This window comes from Pseudophryne corroboree, chromosome 9 (genome assembly GCF_028390025.1).
Source record: "Pseudophryne corroboree isolate aPseCor3 chromosome 9, aPseCor3.hap2, whole genome shotgun sequence".
NCBI lineage: Eukaryota > Metazoa > Chordata > Amphibia > Anura > Myobatrachidae > Pseudophryne > Pseudophryne corroboree.
The window spans coordinates 162311041-162331178 of NC_086452.1; the positions used below are offsets into that span (position 1 = coordinate 162311041).

Below are 20138 nucleotides of genomic sequence, written 5' to 3' on the forward strand. Positions count from 1 at the left end.
AATTTGTGACTGGAATCACTTTAAGCTTTTTAAAGTGACATACAATCCGACCCTACCCATGCACCAGCCTTGAGGATTGGAAGAGAAAAAAAAATGACAGAATATATAGTAAAGTCAGCAATCACACTAGCAGTCAGTCACATGTTATACATTAGTATAATAAGCAATATGAGCTCATCATCAACTACAACTACATTTCAAGTATGTAGGAGAACATATTACTGAATTATGTTTAAACAGATCTACCGTATTCAGATGCATAGCAAAAGAAACAACAGTAATAGTATACAGACTCATATGCAATAGGCACTTATCTAACAGGTAGATAGAGACTTAGTGCTGTATTACCCGTACTCAGTAGAGTGGGATACAGGGAGACTCACCTCGCTTCCAGGACCGATCAATACATTTGCGAACGCTGAGTGGATCCAGACGCTACTAGTGCACACTGCCGCTGCATGAACCTATAGTGAACACAGATGCTCAGTGAACACAGACCACCCGTCACACAGCTGGGTCCCCTTTGTGAACAGCGTCTGAGACGGAAGCGGGAAACAGTTTATGGCGGGAGACTTGGAGGAAACTGGTCATGAACCGAGGGGAGGGGTGACCAGGAGAGTGTCTGACTCCCCACTGCTGACATCAACCCTAGGGATCGCGGCCTCATACTATTCCTGGAGCCTCTGATCCCTAAGGCTCTGAAGTGGCAGCCGCGTCAGCAACTGTTTGATAGTCTCCTCCCAAAACAGTGCTGCTGTGTCCGTATTCTCCTTCTAAGCGGAATCGATGCCTTACCTTCTCCCCGTACTCCGGCCACAGCCTGGTAATGTCTGCTGGACCTGCTAGTATATCCGACACAGACGCCCGCCGAAACAGCACTGTACTCGTGGGTAAGCGTTGTCACGACCCGGCGGAGAGTTGTTGGAGCGACTCTTTCTAAGGTACGTATAAGATGCTTTTTAGAAAGATCACTCAAGAAAAAATAGTAAGACTATAAAAATAAAATAAGAAAGTTTAGGGCTGCTAAAAACCAGCAGCCCTCTGACCATGGTCCAGCTCCTGCCGCACCAAACAAAAAACAGATTTAACTGATCCTGAAGGTGGGGATATATGGATTGGCCCGTTGCATGCTGGGAGGCCGAAAAGCTTTGACCGATTGGTGCAAATCCACTGTCGCTTCATCATATCCCAATGTTATCCTGTGGATAACCTGTGGACCCTGCCGGAGAAATACATGTATAGCACACACATTCGTATATACATACACGCATAAACACACATGCATGCATACATACATACATACATACATACATACATACACACCCACCCACACAAACATACTAACATACATACATAACTACATATACATACATATACAAAAACTTCATATACAGTATACATACTGTATATTTTATGTGTACCACAAGCCTTGGGGCTGGGAGGCTGGAGCAGTCTGTCATGACTGTGAGGACGGAGGGAGCTGCGCAGCTCCCTCCGGACATTCTCTATGCAGAGAGCTACACATAGCTCTCTACTGATCAGCAGCTCCGCGGTCGCAATTGCGATCATGGCTTTTACTGAGACGGAGACACTGTTGTCTCAGTCTCAAAAATAAAACAATTTGGCTCATCACAGGAGGTTTCCAGGTACTCGGAAGCAGCCCTTAAAGGTCTGATGAGGGAGTTTGGTCTGTTGGGGGGGACGGGATCCCACCTTATAGGGCCTGATTGTACGCAAATGCTGCCTTCCTTGCGTTTTTTGCTGCAGACTAGGGGTGTATTGGGAACTAAAAGTGAACCTGTCAAATTTTGTAGAAGTGGCCCGACATAGACAGCACAAGAAGTATAACATGCCGTGTAGCCATAGCAGCATCACTTGATGGCAGAGTTGCTATACTGCAAAGATAGAATAACAGAATGAATAGGTACAATGCAGTGTACTGAGTGCAGTGGGCTGCCTGTCATGTGTGGGGTGGGGCCACATGACAACACACAAAACAGGCTCTACAGACACGTCTGCCTACCAGGAATCTTCCCGGTGAGCCCTATGGCTAATCCGCCCCTGCTGACGATGATCTCCATCATCACATGTATTTCAATCCTCGAGCGTCAGCTCCTTCAAAACCCATTCTGCCTCTCCAGGGAATGCAAGCCTAAATTATAAAATCTAAAATAAAATCTATTTACAGATACATTTTACTGTATAGCATGGAAATGCAATGTTAAACCCAAAACTCTAAATGAGCTCCAAAGACAATTAAAAAAAATCTTGCCATCTTGCATTTCTTCATTTTCCACTTAACTTGTCCCTTCTGCTCAAGGTATGCATTACTCATCCACAGTCATTTTTGTTTTCCTTTTAGTTAGTAGCCAGATTTTTTTTTCTGGCTACTAACTGAAAAGAAAACAAAAATGTTAATAATGTAGTCATGTGTACAGTATAAAACAAATGCATGTATTACATGTATGAAGTGGTGGTTCCTACCTTTAGACTTACAAGGAGCTGCAACTGCCTAGCAACTGCTGGTAGCACACAGTTATGTGAGCTGATACTGCTTCTCCCCATGTATGAAGTAAGAAATGTGTACGCATACTCACAGGCAGGGGAGTTCACAAGTTCCTAGAAACCCCCATCAGCCGTAGATCTATCGCGCCACAACTTTTTTTTTAGCATACAATACGTCCGCCAAAGCTCAGCCTCAGACAGTGTGACGCCCTACGTAGCTGCAGCCGCTACCTCCGTTACATACGCACTTGGTGCCTAAACCTAACCCTCCCTTCCCCGCTGCCTAAACCTAATCCTCCCCACTTGATGCCTTACCCTAACATCCCCTTCTAAGTGCCTAACCCTAAACCTCCCTTCCCAGTCCCTAACCCTAATCTTCCCATCCCTGCTCCCTAACCCCCCTTCTCCTGCCTAAACCTAACCTCCTCCCCACCAGGTCCCGCTGTGAGGACAATTGGGATGCTGGCTGTCAGTAATATGATGCCGGCATCTTGAGTGGCGTCGATATGTAGATGCCGGCATTGCTTCCTCCCCCTGGGATCCCAGCATCGGTATATTGACCGCTGGGATACTATCCGTTGGGAAGCTAACTGCTGGAAGCTCTTACTGTTTATCACACTCTGGACTGCCAATCCTCCCACAGGGGAGGAGTTTCCTCCTTCTGACACTGCCAGCCCTGTGTGAGATGAACAGGAAGACCTTCAAATCAGAAGCCACTCTAGAGCCAACTCTGTCTCCTGCTCCCTTTCTGATCATGCAGGGCTGGAGCCAAATGCCAGATGAGAGCTCACAGGGGGTGGCAGCACAGTGACAGATTTTTACTGACTGATAACCTCTTTTGGTTACCATCAATGGCAAAGTAACAAATGACCATCGATTGTTACCAACTGTGTTATGGATAACCATAGATGGTGCCACCAACCTATGGTCATCCCTTTTCATGGGTCAATCAAAACCTGAGGGCAGGGCTTCACGGATGTCGGAGCTGTGCTCGGTGTCCTGGCACCTTGTAAAAAAACAACAACATTTGGTTATGCTGTGCCATCGAGGGGGGGCACCATCTGGTTCACACTCATTGATGGCAAAAGTTTTAAACAATGGCGATAAATAATTGATGATTATGAATCATCAATAGTCGATGGTCATCCCTAGCCCCAGTTGAACAGGGAGACATCACTACAGTTTACACATGTGGGGCTGGCTTTGCTGCAGCATGCAGTATTGGTAGCCAGATACTTGGGAGGGGGTGGTGCTGCTGCTGTTATGCTGCTGCTATGAAGGGCCCAACTGTGCTGGCTGCTGGAGGTGCTGCTGTTCTGGACTGCTACCACCCATTGTGACCTCCCCCTATCTACTACGATGATTGGCCCAGGTTGGAGCACCTGCCTGAACAGCACAGCAGCAGCTCATAGTGTGGTCCCAGGGAAGTGATTGGCCTCCATGTAGAGGACTACCTCCTTCCATGGAGGGTGCCGGTGCACAAAAATGAGGCAGTCTAACTCATTATAGTACCTACCTGGCTGGCCTGCATAATGCTGACAGCCATGGGCTCCTTCATTGTAGCTGGTCCCAGTGCATTGCACCAGCTGCACTGCCGCTAGTTCCTTCACTGAAGACAATGCAGGATAAGTACATCATTTGTGAACATTGCTGCATCAGTGGTCGTGACAAATAAGCAGCAGAGTGTCACGATCCGGGTTACTGGACGCCATTATCTACCTTTCAGGTGTCTCCTGAGGCTGGCTCAGCATTCCAGGGCCGGGTCTCAGTCGTTCTGCTGACATCCTCACTCCACATCTCCTCCCTGTCATTCCACAGGCGCTGTCACAGTGAGCTCATGGAGTTGAGAGTGGCGTTTCCAGCCCTCCGCGGCCTCCGCCACCATTTCTGCACTTCCAGTATTCAAATAAGTCTGCATGGCGTCTCCTGCCCGCTGCAGCCTCCGCCGCCATCTCTGTGATTCAAATGCGCAAACAAGTCTGCATGGCGTCTCCTGCCTGCCGCAGTCTCCGCTGCCATCTCTGTGGATCAAGTGTGCAAGTTGGTGTCTACTGCCCTCCGCGGCCTCCGCCGCCATTACTGTTATTCCTCACATGGTTCCACAAACTAACTTTCCCTCCAAATGCTAGTATGGGCGCAGCCATGTTGGTTTTAGTCACATGATACTACTTCCGCCAATCCGCTGTACCGCTGAATTCTGCCTGATTAATCAGCCAATCCCTGCACTGCTGCAGGTATAAAGGTCCTGTTCCTGAACCAGGAAGTTGTCAGTGCTTTGGTTGTCAACCCAGTGTTACCAGTCTCCTTGCTTTGTGGTTGTTTGCTTCTTACAGGTATTCCAGCTCCTGTCTTCAACTCCACTAGAGACCCGCACCGGTTTAACATCTAGCGGTGCAGCCTGACTCCGCAGTGTTCTCACATTGCTCCCTGCAACTGGCAGTGTTTAACACCGGCTTCCAGCAGCCAGCTGTGAGTGGTGTTCTGTTACCAGCAATCATCGGTGCTCCGCCATCGAATACCAGCAATCATCGGTGCTCCGCCATCGACTTCCTAGTTCCAGCGATCCCTAGCACCACCAGTGCTTCTAGCTATTCTCCAGCTACATTGGTTCATCAAGCACTCTGCTCATCTCATCATTCGGTCCGCTTCCATCCGGCCTACCCAGCAGCTAACTCATCTCCAGTCAATACAACCAGCTTCCAGTGGACCATCTGCCAGTCAGTTCCTGTACTCATTCTACTACTCAGCACTTGGGTGCCGGTTAAGGACATTCCATCTCCTAGTCTGCCAAGACTGATACCTAACGTTACCGCACCCAGAGGCATCCGCATCTCTGCTGCATCTACAGGAACTGTGTATTGCCTATTCATTTACCGTATCTGACGTTGCTGCTGATGTACCACCTGAACTGTGCTTGAATAAAACTTTTAACCTTACTCCTGTTGTCGTGGTCACGCCTTCCGGCTTGGGTACTGCATGTCTAAGAGTCCCATACTACCGCCCAGGTTTAAATATACCTCAGCCCCTACAACTGAGGCTTCCTCCCGTCAGCACCAGCCCTCAGTTGTGACACAGAGTGCTAGAAACCAAGGGTTAGATGCCCGTTTTATGGAGTATGGAATAGATGATAGTATAAGTAAGGGAAGACAAAGCACACAGGAAGCTCATGAGAGCTTAATTATTAAGGGAAGTGGCAGACAGGGGTGATACTGGGTAGACAGTGAGCATGGAACCAAGGGTTAGGATGAGAGATGGCCTGGTTTGATGAAGTAGGTCTTGAGAGCCCATTTTAAGTTTTTTGTGGGAGTGGGAGGAAGTAATCAGTTGGCAGGAAAGGCAACATTCATTTGTGGAGCAAAGAGGGCAGGTGGGAGTGTGAAGGGAGATGAGGTCAGAGATGTAAATGAGTGAGGGCTTTGTGAGTGTCTAGCTTTAATTGGGTTCTGAAGGGGAAGGGTAGACAAGGGAGGCGAGGCAGACGTAGTACATTTGGAGAGGAAAATGAGCTTGACAGTAGCACTGAGGATAGATTGGAGTGGAGAGAGATCAGAGTCAGGGAGGCCAGATTGGAGGAGATTACAGCAGTCCACTCTGGAGATGACCAGTGAGTGAATGAAGGTCTTAGTAGTATCCTGTGTGAGAAAGGTTCTTATCCTGGAAATATCTTTGAGATGGAAATGGCAAGAATGGGAAATGTACTGAATGTGTGGGTTGAAGGAGAGGGAGGAGTCAAGGATAACTCAAAGACAGCACACTTGGGGTTGAGTTGTTAATAGATAATGAAATTGTGGGTAGTGAGGCTCTTGCAGGAGGGTGGGAGGATGATCAGCTCAGTCGAAGACATGTTAAGTTTAATAAAGCGCTGGGACAACCAGGAAGAGATAGCAGAGAACAGTTAGACATACAGTATGAGTGATGCGATAGGGGAAGATATCAGGAGAGGAAAGGTAGATCTGAGTATCATCAGGACAGAGATAATATTGGAGATCAAAAGAGCTGATGAGCTCACCTATAAGAGAATGTATAGAGGGAGAATAGGAGAGGTCCAAGAAGAGACCCTTGGGGGCACCAGCTATCAATGGAAGGGGGGGAGTAGAGTCATGGAGGAAACTGAGAAGGAGTGGTCAGAGAGGATGGAAGACAGCCAAGAGAGGGCAGTATCGCATAGGCCAAGTGAATTAAGGATTTGCAGGATGAAAGGGTACTCCAGAGTGTCAAAAGCAGCAGACATGTCAAGGAGAATAAGCAGAGTAATGGCCCTTGGATTTGGCAGCAAGGAAGTCATTGCTGTCTTTTGTGCAGACAGTTTCAGCAGAGTGAAGAGGACAGATGCCAGACTGAAATGGGTAGAGAATTTAAGGGACGGTTCTGAGGGTATGAGTTGGTTGGAGTAACCGGAAGACAGAAGGACCCGAACAGCACCACCATGGTGACCCCTAGGCCTGGGTATGAAAGAATGCAATGCCCCCAGAGGAGAATCAGGGAGTTGGTCAAAGTCATGGTTGGAGACCAGTTTGTTACAGATAGATCTGGCATTCCAGAGGGCACAGGAGAGAGAGACAGTGGTAGTAGGAGTGATGTGAATGAGATTATCAGGTTTGCTGTAACATTGAGGTGAGATTCATTTGGAGGGCAAATATTAAGAGAGTATAGTGCTGTTCCTGAGCTAGAAAGTATAGCTGCAGGTGGTGGAGAGTGGGGGAGTTTAGTGTGATATGGTGAGGTGAGGTGACAGCGAGATGGGGGAGGGGGAGCAGGGCTTAATGTTGGGGTAGTAGGATTATAGTGGGGGGAGAAGTGAATGAAAGTAATGGGAGAAAAGAGGGGGGAAGGAAGCAGTGGGATGGAAGGCAGACAGAGGAGGGGAGAGAGGTAGGAAGGAGTGGAGAAGAATAGTTGGGAAGGATAGAGGTGGGAACAGGACAGAATGAAGGATTAGGTGGATACTCAGTGATGGGAAAAGTTGAAGAAAACATGGGTATGGTGTGAATGAGGTAAATAGGGGGTGGAAAACCAGAAGTAGGAATGGAGGCTGTATGAGAAAGGCAGTGCAGTAGATTTGCAGAAATACAGGTAAAAGTATATTGTTGGTAAATGTCTATGCACAACGACAGTTTATTACTAGCATTTACCCCCTTCTTCGCTCGTATGGATGTCTGTTATTGCTCAGCGGAACTAATTTTACAAAGACGGTTGTGCCATCTAATATAGTGATGTATATTTTACATTGTATACATTGATCACAAAATTTCTTTGTAAACAATATTTGCAGTTTTCACTTCAGGGATTAACACAAAAAGATGCTTGGGGCTAATAACTCATGAGCAAACAACCAAAAACGGCCCATGAAAGTAGCAGCTGCTCCTGAGATCTACGTCTGCAGCACTGAGTGTTTGCCCCTGCGACTTGTTGATTATCATAGCGAAGCAGCCACTTACAGGAAACTGCAGGCACTTGAATAGAAAATGAAAATTGTTGACGGTTGCAAGTAAAATTACCAGTGACTCTATGATATATATCAACTCACATTATGCATAACCATAATGTGTAGTATTTTCTTGGTGCGCCGTCTACTGGATTGATGTGTAAGCTGAAACTTCATGAGTCAAGATAACCTGCCTGATTAGTGAATATTATATAGTCAGATTTTCATGTGAAATAGATCTTGTATATCTATATATATCTATGTATTTATATATGTATAGATATATAACTTTTTGTGTTCAGTATATATTTATATACATACTAGCTGTTCTATCCGTTCTTCACATGGGAGTTTCTGGTTTTCATGGTTGTAAATATAAATGAGTGTAAAAAAATTGGTAAATCTATAGAGCTGTAAATATGAGACGTCTTAATGTAAGTAAATATTAATCAATGGTTCTTTGCGCTACCCAAGGAACACCCATAGCAGATACGGTAAAAAGTGACAGGATCATTTTTGTAGTTTGTTAAATTCTACACACTGGAGGTGCAATCCAAATTTTGATCCTGTTGTCTGTTTGGGCATTATTGTTCACACAACGCAAGCCACACATCGGTAATGATGTCATTATGTCAAGCTCATTTTCATCCACTTAGGGGAAATTTATTAAAATTCTAATTACGTAGTTTTCCTATTTCCCACCTGCAGAATACCTATGTTTAATTTCTTCTTCCTACCATATCGGGAAGTATGAGAATTAATGATGAGCGAGTGACTGAGTGCTTTTGCATTTTGTAGTTTATTAAATTCTACACACTGGAGGTGCAATCCAAATTTTGATACGATTGTTTGGGCGTTATCGTTCACGCAACGCAAGTAGTTGAAAATGACGTAATTGGGCGGTATTCAAATGATATATCACGCCCAATCTTCTTTCTAAAGTGATCCCTGTTATCGCGCATATCGCACCCGTAGTAATCGGGTTTGGCTGTATAAAGGGTTGGGCGCCTTCACTACCTTGGGGGTAGCAAGCTGAAATGATTATACCACACCTGTCAGCAGAAACAGAATGGGTGTAGAAGGGGGTGAAAATAATTGAATACCGCCCACTATGTCAACCCCCTTTTCATCCTCTTAGGTGAGGTTTGTTAAAATGCTAATTACGTAGTTTTCCTATTTTCCACCTGAAGAATACCTATGTTTAATTTCAGCTTCCTATCATATCGGGAAGTAAGAGAATTAGTGATGAGTGAGTGAGGGTTTTTCGCATTTTTGTAGTTTATTAAATTCTACACACTGGAGGTGCAATCCAAATTTTGATCCGATGGTCGGTTTGAGCGTTATCATTCATGCAACGCAAGCTACGCATCGGTAATTACGTCATTATGTCAACACCCTTTTCATCCCCTTAAGGGAGGTTTATTAAAATTCTATTTACATGGTTTTGCTATTTCCCACCTGAAGAATATATATGTTATATTTCAGCTTCCTAACATATCGAGAAGTAAGAGAACTAGTGATGAGTGAGTGAGTGAGTGAGTGAGTGAGTGAGTCAGGGCTTTCACATTTATATGTATAGTCAATTTGGACTTGAGGAACCAGCACACTGCACGTGCCAAATGTCAAGCGTCTGGTTTTCCTTTATTACACCGCTCCCTGATGTCACATCGAGATTGTACATACCTCAGTTTCTTTCTAGGTCACTAAGCTATATAATAGAGAAAATCCGATCCAAATTCATCCAGTAGTTTTTGCATAATGTCGGAACGAACAGACCAAAAATCCCTAGAAGTATATTTCTCAAGAAAAAATTGCTATGTACAGATCTAGCCCTTAGAATTTTATTATATGTCTAGATTAAGTGGAATAAATGTGGAGATTTGATTGGTGTAGACATTTTATATTAAAGTAGATCATGTTAGAAGTTTGAGAATATGGGAATTGGCAAAAAAGCAATGGTACTTCTGACAGGACTATCAAGGGTAAAAAGGTAAATTGACATTGGTACAGATAGCTATACATTCAGATGTTTATGAAGAACAGAGAGCCAACACAAATAGTTGTAAGTGCAGTGGTAAGTTTTTGCAGTGTTCAAACAGGGAGTTCAGTGTTGAGTGTCCAGGTTATACAGACAGCAGGTTTCTGTTGTGGAGAGGTTGTGAACTCACATATTTTGCTTCAAAGCAGTTCTTCAGTAGTAATGATTGGTTATAGAATATTCTTCTTCTGTTTAACACCTGGGTAACTTTGAAATTAAGCTTACAATATAAATTCCACTTTGAAAATATGCACTTCGAATAGTATGCACCCTACAGCCTAGGCCTACAGCCTGAGAATGATTATTAAGTAGGAAAACCAGGCATGTGTATGCTATAATTACAAGCAACTCCAAATACACTCTCACTACAATGGCTAGCAATAAATGACCTTAAACAAACAAGCAAGGCATACCAACATAGTTAATAACTGGTATTTATTCATAATAATAATAATAATAATAATAATAATAATTTTATTTCTATAGCGCTCTTTCTCCAATAGCACTCAAGGTGCTTAACAGATACATAAATTACATAATATAGTAAAGAAACAATGAAATACAGAAAAGCTTTTAATAAAACATAGAGAGCATAGAGATACTAAAGGGACATTATGGAAATGCTTGAGTAAACAGGAAGGTCCTGAGTCTGTGTTTGAAGGATTCTACAGTAGGGGCTTCTCGAACTGTGCGGGAAAGTGAGTTCCATAGAGTCTGTGACATGCTGGTGAGAAATTATTTGAACCAGCTTGGGACTGTGCCATCCAGTCCACAGAAATTTTTCAGGCACTCAATCAAAAGCCCATGGTCAACTGTATCAAATGATGCAGAGAGATCCAGAATGATTAAGATTGAACAGTCACCTCTGTCTTTTGCCATCAGAAGATCATTTAACACCCACACCAGGGCTTTTTAAGTGCCATGTCTTCTCCTGAAATCTGATTGGAATGGATCATAAATATCTTGGGTTGTCAGGTGGGTTTCCAGTTGATTCGCAACCACTTTCTCAATAACCTTTCCTAGAAAAGGAAGCTTTGATACTGGTCTGTAGTTGGTCATGCAGTCGGAATCTAAATTCAGTTTTCTAAGAAGATGTCTAAGAATTGCTTACTTTAGGGGTTCAGGAAAAATGCAAAGAGCATTGAACATTTTTTGCAAAGACAGGGCTAATTATATCCATACACCCTATTAGAAGATTGGTTGAGTCAGGGTCCAGATTACAGGTAGTGGGACGCAAAATCAGAGCAATTTCAGCAATGTCCTTTACATCCATTGGGTCAAAGCTGGTCCATGAAGATAGGTGGCTTACATTGGCAGGCTTGGTAGTTTGGCACTCCTTTGATGGCACTGTGGAGATTCCAGCCTGGATGGCAGATATTTTATCTGTAAAGAAGTTTGCAAACTCATTGCATCTTGTGAGAGTGTTTGATCAGGCTGCAGGCATGCTGGCTTGCAAAGCATCTCCACTGTGCGGAAAAGTTGAGCTGGCCTATTGCTTACTGCCTTGACCTCATTTGACAGGAACTCTGATTTCTTGTTGATTATTATTCTTTATTATGCTTATTAGTTTTATCTTCTCCTCCAACAGGTTAGTCTTCCTCCATCTCAAAATCCAATACTAAGAAGGATCCACACCTTTTAGGTGTAAAAGCCGAGACTGTATACCGCAACACTCTGCCTGTCATATTTTGCACCCTACTGAAAAGAAAGTTTTCTTTTTTTAATCTCTTTTTTATAAACGTTTTTTTTGTATCATATCTACGTTTGGGTCATATGGATCAATTATAGACCTGAATTTATGAGAGTGTCATAACCATATTTGGTGAATATCTGCTGTGTGGATTTGGAAAGTTTTTTCACAAGGTCACTGTGGAGTGATATTGAAACTTTGATGAGATTAGTACCTTGCATGAGAAAGATACCCTGTGGAGAATAAGTCCTTTTATGAAAATGTATTATACGGGAATAGCAATATCCCTTTGACTGTGTGAAATCGATTAGGAACAGGGCTGTAGATCCTTCTTGGTATTGGATTTTGAGACTGTGTTTTATTACAGATAGGCTGATCTGTTACACCTAGAGGACACAGCTGCAAGTATTTGAGCACTTAAATGTGTTGATAGGCTTTCTCCATTGTCTATCCAGTCTACGTCCCCTTTTCTTGAGCTCATTATCACTGTTGTCGAACCAGGGAGCTTGACAGTGTGGTCTTCAAGTATGCATATGCACAGAGGCGATAATATCAATTGCAGCCGTCACATCCCTATTATAATAACGGACTAGGGAACAGGGATCTTCAGAGAGATCCACACTTGCTGCAAGAGTCTGGGGAGTCATACCACGCCTTGGATGAAACATGGTCAACACCACATGCAAAGATCTTATTTGAGGGGTTGCAACCGAGAACCAAAGGGAAGGAATGGTGGTCTGACAATGTGACTGGGTTTATTTTTAGGTCAGTGACTTCTAATTCAATCTGATCAAGAGTATGACCATTTTTATGTGTGGCAGATGGAATTATTTGTATGAAACCCAGACCATTCACTGTGCACAGGAGGTCTTGGCCAAGATGTGAGAACTCATCATCAACTCATGCATTGAAATCCCTGAAGATGAGCCATCTTTGATGCTCCAGATCCAGGCCAGCAACAGTGTCTGCAATTTTTTGTACAAATATCTTTCCATCACCAGGGAGGCGGTTAATGAGAAGTACTCTGAAACCTATCCTATTGAACTCTGGGCAGCGATGCACTCAAATGAGCGACTCATTTCAATAGGGTGAACCCTAAGTTTAAGTTAATTTTTGAAGCAGATAACGACCCCGCCTCCCCTGCGGCCCAGTCTTGGGTTGTGGATGACAGTTTGTTGGGACTATAGCCTCCAATATAGGTGCTGCATTTTCATCTAGCCAGATCTCTGTAATACAGGCTAGATCTGAAGATTCAATAAGGTCAGCAATTGTAGCAGTCTTGTTTCTTATAGATCTGGCATTACAAAGAACTGACCTGATTGGGCACACCAGAAGGCTTTCAGTTTACTTTATGTTCAGTGCAGGAGCTCTGGGTATGGGGGTCACAAAGCGAGCATTTTTTACAGTTCTGTTCTTCCAAGCACAAGGCTGTCTGTGGGGTACCATTTCTATTTGTTTGCTCTTTGTATTCATCAATATAGTAATGCAGTATAATAGATGGAGTGATGTTTAATATTTGGATTACCTGTAGATGACAAATAGAGAGTCAATTTACCATGTTCCACAGTTAACTAATAACACTTGTGTAATGCTAAAATTATGATTAAAATCTAAATTGCACTTTGAAAATCTGCACTACGAATAGTATGCAACCTACAGCCTAGGTCTACAGCTCAATTTCCATTTGTGTCTGAATGGGCGTAACAGAGTGATAACAGGTTTTTCGTTTGTAGGCTTATTAAAGCAATGAGAGTTCTAAATACGCAGAAATTCATCTGATTTTATATGGATCTCTGGCACCAGGTACAGGCTGGTGCTGGTGTAAGTGTGCAGTGATAATAAAGACTGGCTAGTTGAATAAGCCTATAGATAGGAGCACTGCAGTTACAAATCTGTATACAGACAAAAATCTGTATTTAGTTCTGTACATGCAGTGCATGTGCAATTACAACTGTCTTGCATGAAACTCTGAATTTATCCCTTGGGCTCCTACCTTTTCATTAGGGGGGGTTTGCCCAGGCTGCAGTCCAGTTGCTCTGCGGTGGTGCACCTCCCTATCCATTGTGCATGCACCAAAAATGTACAGGGAAAAAAAACATACTAAAAGCAGAAGCAGCAACCCATTGGATAATGACAGCTCAGACTGGCAGTCCCAGGGGAAGAAAACACCTCCCCTTGGGATTGCCTGTCTGACATGCAATTAGCAGAAAGATTTTCCAATGGGTAGCTACTGCGGGACTGGGAGCTCACAGCGGAGTGGTAGCTTTTACTGGGGGGAGGTGGGGGTTCTACAAATCCTAAGTAAAACCTGCTACTGCCCCTTTATGAAACACCTTTGTTCATACAGGAAAGTGCATGTGTATTCTGAATTACACTAATAACCTTGTGATAAGCCTGTTGAACCAGAGTCATATATTTCACCTATAACACTCGTCTTTCCCAAGAAGACCGGTATGTTTCATGGTGCTTAGATGCTAGCAGGATTTCAACTTGGGCAGTAAGAGCTTACCAATGGTTTGTGTAATTCTAAAGGGTACAGTATCCGGACTCCAGGTCGACACCAAAAAGGTCAACACACCTTAGGTCGACATGGACAAAAGGTCGACATGGAAAAAGGTCAACATACGTTTTTTACATTTTTTTTTCTTCATTTTTTGAACTTTTCCATACTTTTCGATCCTCGTGGACTACGATTGGAAATGGTAATCTGTGCCGAACGCAGCGGTATCGGAGCGAGACAGCTTGCCCATGCGAGGGGATGCGGTGCACTAATTGAAAACTCATGTCATAAAAAACTCATGTCGACCTTTTTCTATGTCCACCTTGTTCATGTCGACCTTTTGTCCATGTCAACCTAAGGTGTGTCGACCAATCGGTATCGACCTAAGGTGTCGACCTTTTTGGTGTCGACCTGGAGTCCCAGAACCAAAGGGTACATGTAACCCAAATCTGATCCAAAAAATGAATAATACAAATAAAACCACTGGCAAAGTTCAATAGTTAAATCCTAATTTCCTAATAAAGTTAATACCAAGTGAGATAATAGACATAATAAGTGTTTAACAAAAACACAAACTTATCTAACATCAAGGGCAGAGGTAGAAGAATAGTCAGGAACACTCCAATGTCAGGGCAGGCATAACAGTAATAAAGTCTGAGGATAAGCTAAAGTAAGAAGAAACAGGAGGAAAATTTACTAAGTGACAGGTTTGAAGTCATTGAGCCTGGTTCTAAGTCACACACACAATGCTGAATCTCATGTAGTTGAGTGATGTTCTGGAACTGAGCATGTGTGAAAATTTCTGAAACCCCGCAGAGCACATGCATTACATAGAGTGTACACACAAAGGTGCTTTTGCGATCAATTCAGACAGTAACAGAAAGGTGGCAGAAAAGCAACACCCGTTTCTAGCCGGTGACTGGGGAGTGGCTAGTAGTGCACCCAAAAATTGTCCATTCAGTGTGCATAAAACTGTACAAATATATATTTTGTAATTATGTGTCGAGTAATTTGTTTCTATGTTATGTTTTCTGTACCTGTTAAATTTAGCAGGATGCTCGTATTCTGGAAACAAAGTTTGTGAAAACCAGCAAAGTGGAAATATAGTAAAGTATCACAGTAATGTGAAACATGCCGACCGATACAGCTCATGGTTGCTGGAACCAGTAAATGTGTCATTTGATCTAGGAAATGACATCTGGGATGAATTTGATGATGACAACTTGTTGGATGCCAGCAACTTTCAAACAGAAACACCTGTTTTAGGTAAAACCACATATAGATAAACTAATGTTTTATGTTTACAAAAAATGAAAATGTAAGTAATCTATCAGTAAGCAGTTAAGACAGCCCAGCAGTTATTAAGATAGACCATGTTAGGCTCATGCAGGACATGCATCCATAGCCCGATTCCCTGTTCTGCTGATCCGATCCTCTGTCCAGCAGCCATCAATAATCGCTGATCTGTCAGGTAATTGGCAAAAAACGGCATGTTAAAAATCCCCAACCAGAATTGACAAATGGATTTCCAACATGATGGATTTCTCAGAGAATTGTCCGATACTTCCCTGATGTATAGGCCCCTTAAGACTATAAATGATTTTTAGTTGAGTGATTAAAGTTTATGCTACTACAGTAAGTACAGTACATATAATAGCAAAATGCAGTTATGAGATTGTATACATATATTACTAAAACAATATAAAAATGGATATTTTCACTCTTTTCACATTGTTTTAGTATCACACGAATGTACTAATCAGGGATGTATGGTGAGGAAAATGGCTCAGATGGCACTGGCTAGTACTAGAGACAGATTTACACAGAATATGAGCCAAAGGGTTCATGTGGGCATTATACAAAGATACAGCTGTATATACTATAATAATAATAATAGTTTTGATCAGAGATGTGCAGAACAGGTAGGCAGAGGAGGTACTACCTCACCTGTCATAGACTTTTTACTCCAGAGTTTTTATTATAAAAATTAATAGAATAATACAAAGAAAATATTTCTAATATATTCTTTGTATGTTTCATATACTTTATATAGTCAACACTCTAGCTTATATGTCTGTATGACAGGAAAGGCTCTGCCTCACCCCACCGCAAGTTACTGGTACTAATAGGCAATTGGAGGAGAATTCATGAAATTCTCCTCCAAGCCCTTAAATACACATTTGTTTGTAATCAGATTGCATTTCCCATGCTTGTAATGGGAAAAAGGATCTGCTCAAATTTTCTAAAATAAAATTGTAAATAAATACCGGAGGAAGCCTTGTGATAATAACACCATTTTCATATGGCCTTATGCAGGTTTCACTCTGGTACTACTACTCCTGCTATGCTGTGACAGGTAGAGCAGAGCTCGGAGCCAGCACCTGTGATCAGCCTTGCGTGTCTAAATATACAGGCTGATCACAGCGAAGAAAAATTGTTAAAAATTAAAATAAAAACCAAAAACCCACCTCCATTCAGTCACCAGCTGAATCACAGCTGGTCATCTAATTGCTGTGCTCCTTATGGCCATTTTATCTGCTGTGAACTGAGATGCTGTGAAGTCCTGGCCGGCATCTCAGTTTACAGCACCGAGCAGTTGACCAGGGTCACAGAGCAGTAGCCCAGTGAGCAGATGAGCTGTATCACCTGTATGGAGAAAAACAGTAAGCTTAACGGGGGGGTCGGGGGGTAGACATTGGCCCATGCGCATGCACAGTCTCAGGGTAAGGTGTGGGGGAGAGATTCTCAGGGTATACATTATTGTCATGTATTCAAATATCACAATGCGTATTTAGGCAAATTTATTACATCCCTTCTGCATCTGAGGTGTGTATTGTAATAAACCCTTAGTGCTTTGTGAAGTACTGTAGGTAGGCAACAAAAAAAAAAATAGGGTTCCTCAGAAACCCAATCGCCTCCGTAATAAAGCATGTAATATATAGCGTCACGGCAATGAGAATGAGGCAATAGCAACAGAAGTTTACAATGAAGGATAATAATAATAGTAGTAAAAAGAAAATTATATTGACAGTAGAAGAATTGGACAAAGATGGCTTTCCAGGGAGTGAACAAGGGTTACAATATATAATGTTTTTTGTTTGTTAGCTGTAACATAAATCTTATTCTACACAAAGCTGCTTTTTGGGCCACAGTCAGCCATCACAAAAGCACTTTAGTTTAACATTTTGAATGCTAAAAATATTTTAGGTGAAAAATGAATGTAAATGTATTTTTGAGCTTACAGGAAATATGTGAAACCCTGCATCACAAGCAGTGACAATGTACAGTGTTTAGCAAGGGATGCTTTACATTATGCATTACAACATTAAAGGACCATCACCTCTGACTGCTCATGATGCAGCGAAAGGTTTCCCTTTAAGTAAGTGTAAGTGGGAATGATTACAGTCCTGGAAATGCAACCCGTTTGCTTGCATACAATGGCTGTCACATATTTCAAACTCTTTTTCTTGTATGAAAGAACCTGTCACCATTAGCAATGTGTTACCTACTAATAATCACCATAGTGAAATTGTTAAAATACAGTAAATAATTATGTCATTGATGCCTAATTAGAAAGGCTGGTATGACACCAGTATATTTTCAGCACAGCAAAAAAACTTTTCCAATTATACATTTCATGTCTAATTCTGTATATGCATTTGATTCCCAATTAAATTAATTTGTCTAGATTTTAATTTATTCTTTATTTTATTAATATTTTTGCAAATATATACATTTATAAATTAGAAAATGATATCACACGGCGCTACCATTCAGGATATGCATATAGATATACAACCATTTACATAAATATGATCGTATCTTTAAGGCCTCCAGTGTCTGAAATTCAGAAGGAGAACAAATAATGGTGCAGTACAATAGACAGAATGAACAAATAATGGATTTTATTGATCCCACTCACAATTGAGCAAATGGATTATTTGCATATCATCCTCATATGGCATAATATCTTCAATCTTTAAGTCGTCTTCTTTATAACTAAAACTTTAAATGAATATATATAGTGCAATACTGTTTTTTTTAAAACACGTATTTAATAACAAATTGTTATTAAATACGTGTTTTTAAAAAAACAGTATTGCACTATATATATTCATTTAAAGTTTTAGTTATAAAGAAGACGACTTAAAGATTGAAGATATTATGCCATATGAGGATGATATGCAAATAATCCATTTGCTCAATTGTGAGTGGGATCAATAAAATCCATTATTTGTTCATTCTGTCTATTGTACTGCACCATTATTTGTTCTCCTTCTGAATTTCAGACACTGGAGGCCTTAAAGATACGATCATATTTATGTAAATGGTTGTATATCTATATGCATATCCTGAATGGTAGCGCCGTGTGATATCATTTTCTAATTTATGTATGTGTTTTGGGCTCTTTGGTGAAGGCTCTGTATCGACATCACTGGCAGTCACTGTTCTATTGTAAGCGCAAGTTGAGATCACCTGTTTTTATAAATATATACATTTACTCTTGATAAAGCTAAATATTTATCCTTTAACACAAGCTATTTACTAATACCGTAAAGCTGTAATGGCCGCTAAACCTCGTGCACGTGCTACGCACTTTGTACGCTATTTGCGTACAAAGACCTCGCACGTGGTACGCAAGTTACGTACACACGCTACGCTAGGTGTACGGAATACACACAGCGAGCGTACACACAGACAATATCCTTTCTCTGACGTCCTAAGTGGATGCTGGGGACTCCGTCAGGACCATGGGGAATAGCGGCTCCGCAGGAGACAGGGCACAAAAGTAAAAGCTTTAGGATCAGGTGGTGTGCACTGGCTCCTCCCCCTATGACCCTCCTCCAAGCCTCAGTTAGGTTTTTGTGCCCGGCCGAGAAGGGTGCAATCTAGGTGGCTCTCCTAAAGAGCTGCTTAGAGTAAAAGTTTTATTAGGTTTTTTATTTTCAGTGAGTCCTGCTGGCAACAGGCTCACTGCAACGAGGGACTTAGGGGAGAAGAAGTGAACTCACCTGCGTGCAGGATGGATTGGCTTCTTAGGCTACTGGACACTAGCTCCAGAGGGACGATCACAGGTACAGCCTGGATGGGTCACCGGAGCCGCGCCGCCGACCCCCTTGCAGATGCTGAAGAGAGAAGAGGTCCAGAAATCGGCGGCTGAAGACTTCTCAGTCTTCATGAGGTAGCGCACAGCACTGCAGCTGTGCGCCATTGCTCTCAGCACACTTCACACCAACGGTCACTGAGGGTGCAGGGCGCTGGGGGGGGGCGCCCTGGGCAGCAATGAAAGTACCTATACTGGCTAAAAATACATCACATATAGCCTCTGGGGCTATATGGATGTATTTAACCCCTGCCAGGTTGTCAGAAAAACGGGAGAAGAAGCCCGCCGAAAAGGGGGCGGGGCCTATTCTCCTCAGCACACAGCGCCATTTTCCCTCACAGAACTGCTGGAGGGAAGGCTCCCAGGCTCTCCCCTGCACTGCACTACAGAAACAGGGTTAAAACAGAGAGGGGGGGCACTTATTTGGCGATATGATTATATATTAAGATGCTATAAGGGAAAACACTTATATAAAGGTTGTCCCTGTATAATTATAGCGTTTTTGGTGTGTGCTGGCAAACTCTCCCTCTGTCTCCCCAAAGGGCTAGTGGTGTCCTGTCCTCTATCAGAGCATTCCCTGTGTGTGTGCTGTGTGTCGGTACGTGTGTGTCGACATGTATGAGGACGATGTTGGTGAGGAGGCGGAGCAATTGCCTGTAATGGTGATGTCACTCTCTATGGAGTCGACACCGGAATGGATGGCTTATTTAGGGAATTACGTGATAATGTCAACACGCTGCAAGGTCGGTTGACGACATGAGACGGCCGGCAAACAAATTAGTACCTGTCCAGGCGTCTCAAACACCGTCAGGGGCTTTAAAACGCCCATTTACCTCAGTCGGTCGACACAGACACGGACACTGACTTCAGTGTCGA

At 42.7% G+C, this 20138-nt stretch overlaps 1 protein-coding gene across 9 annotated transcripts in view; it reads left to right on the forward strand.

Moving 5' to 3' along the window:
- HFM1 (helicase for meiosis 1) overlaps nt 1-20138 on the forward strand; it is a 984377-nt gene that overhangs the window by 860173 nt on the left and 104066 nt on the right. For 8 of the 9 annotated variants that reach the window (XM_063939911.1, XM_063939912.1, XM_063939910.1 and 5 more), the window contains one exon: nt 15209-15424. In XM_063939911.1, coding sequence (XP_063795981.1) covers nt 15209-15424 — 216 coding nt within the window. The remainder of the gene's footprint in view (nt 1-15208; nt 15425-20138) is intronic. The other variant, XM_063939915.1, reaches the window with a different exon arrangement.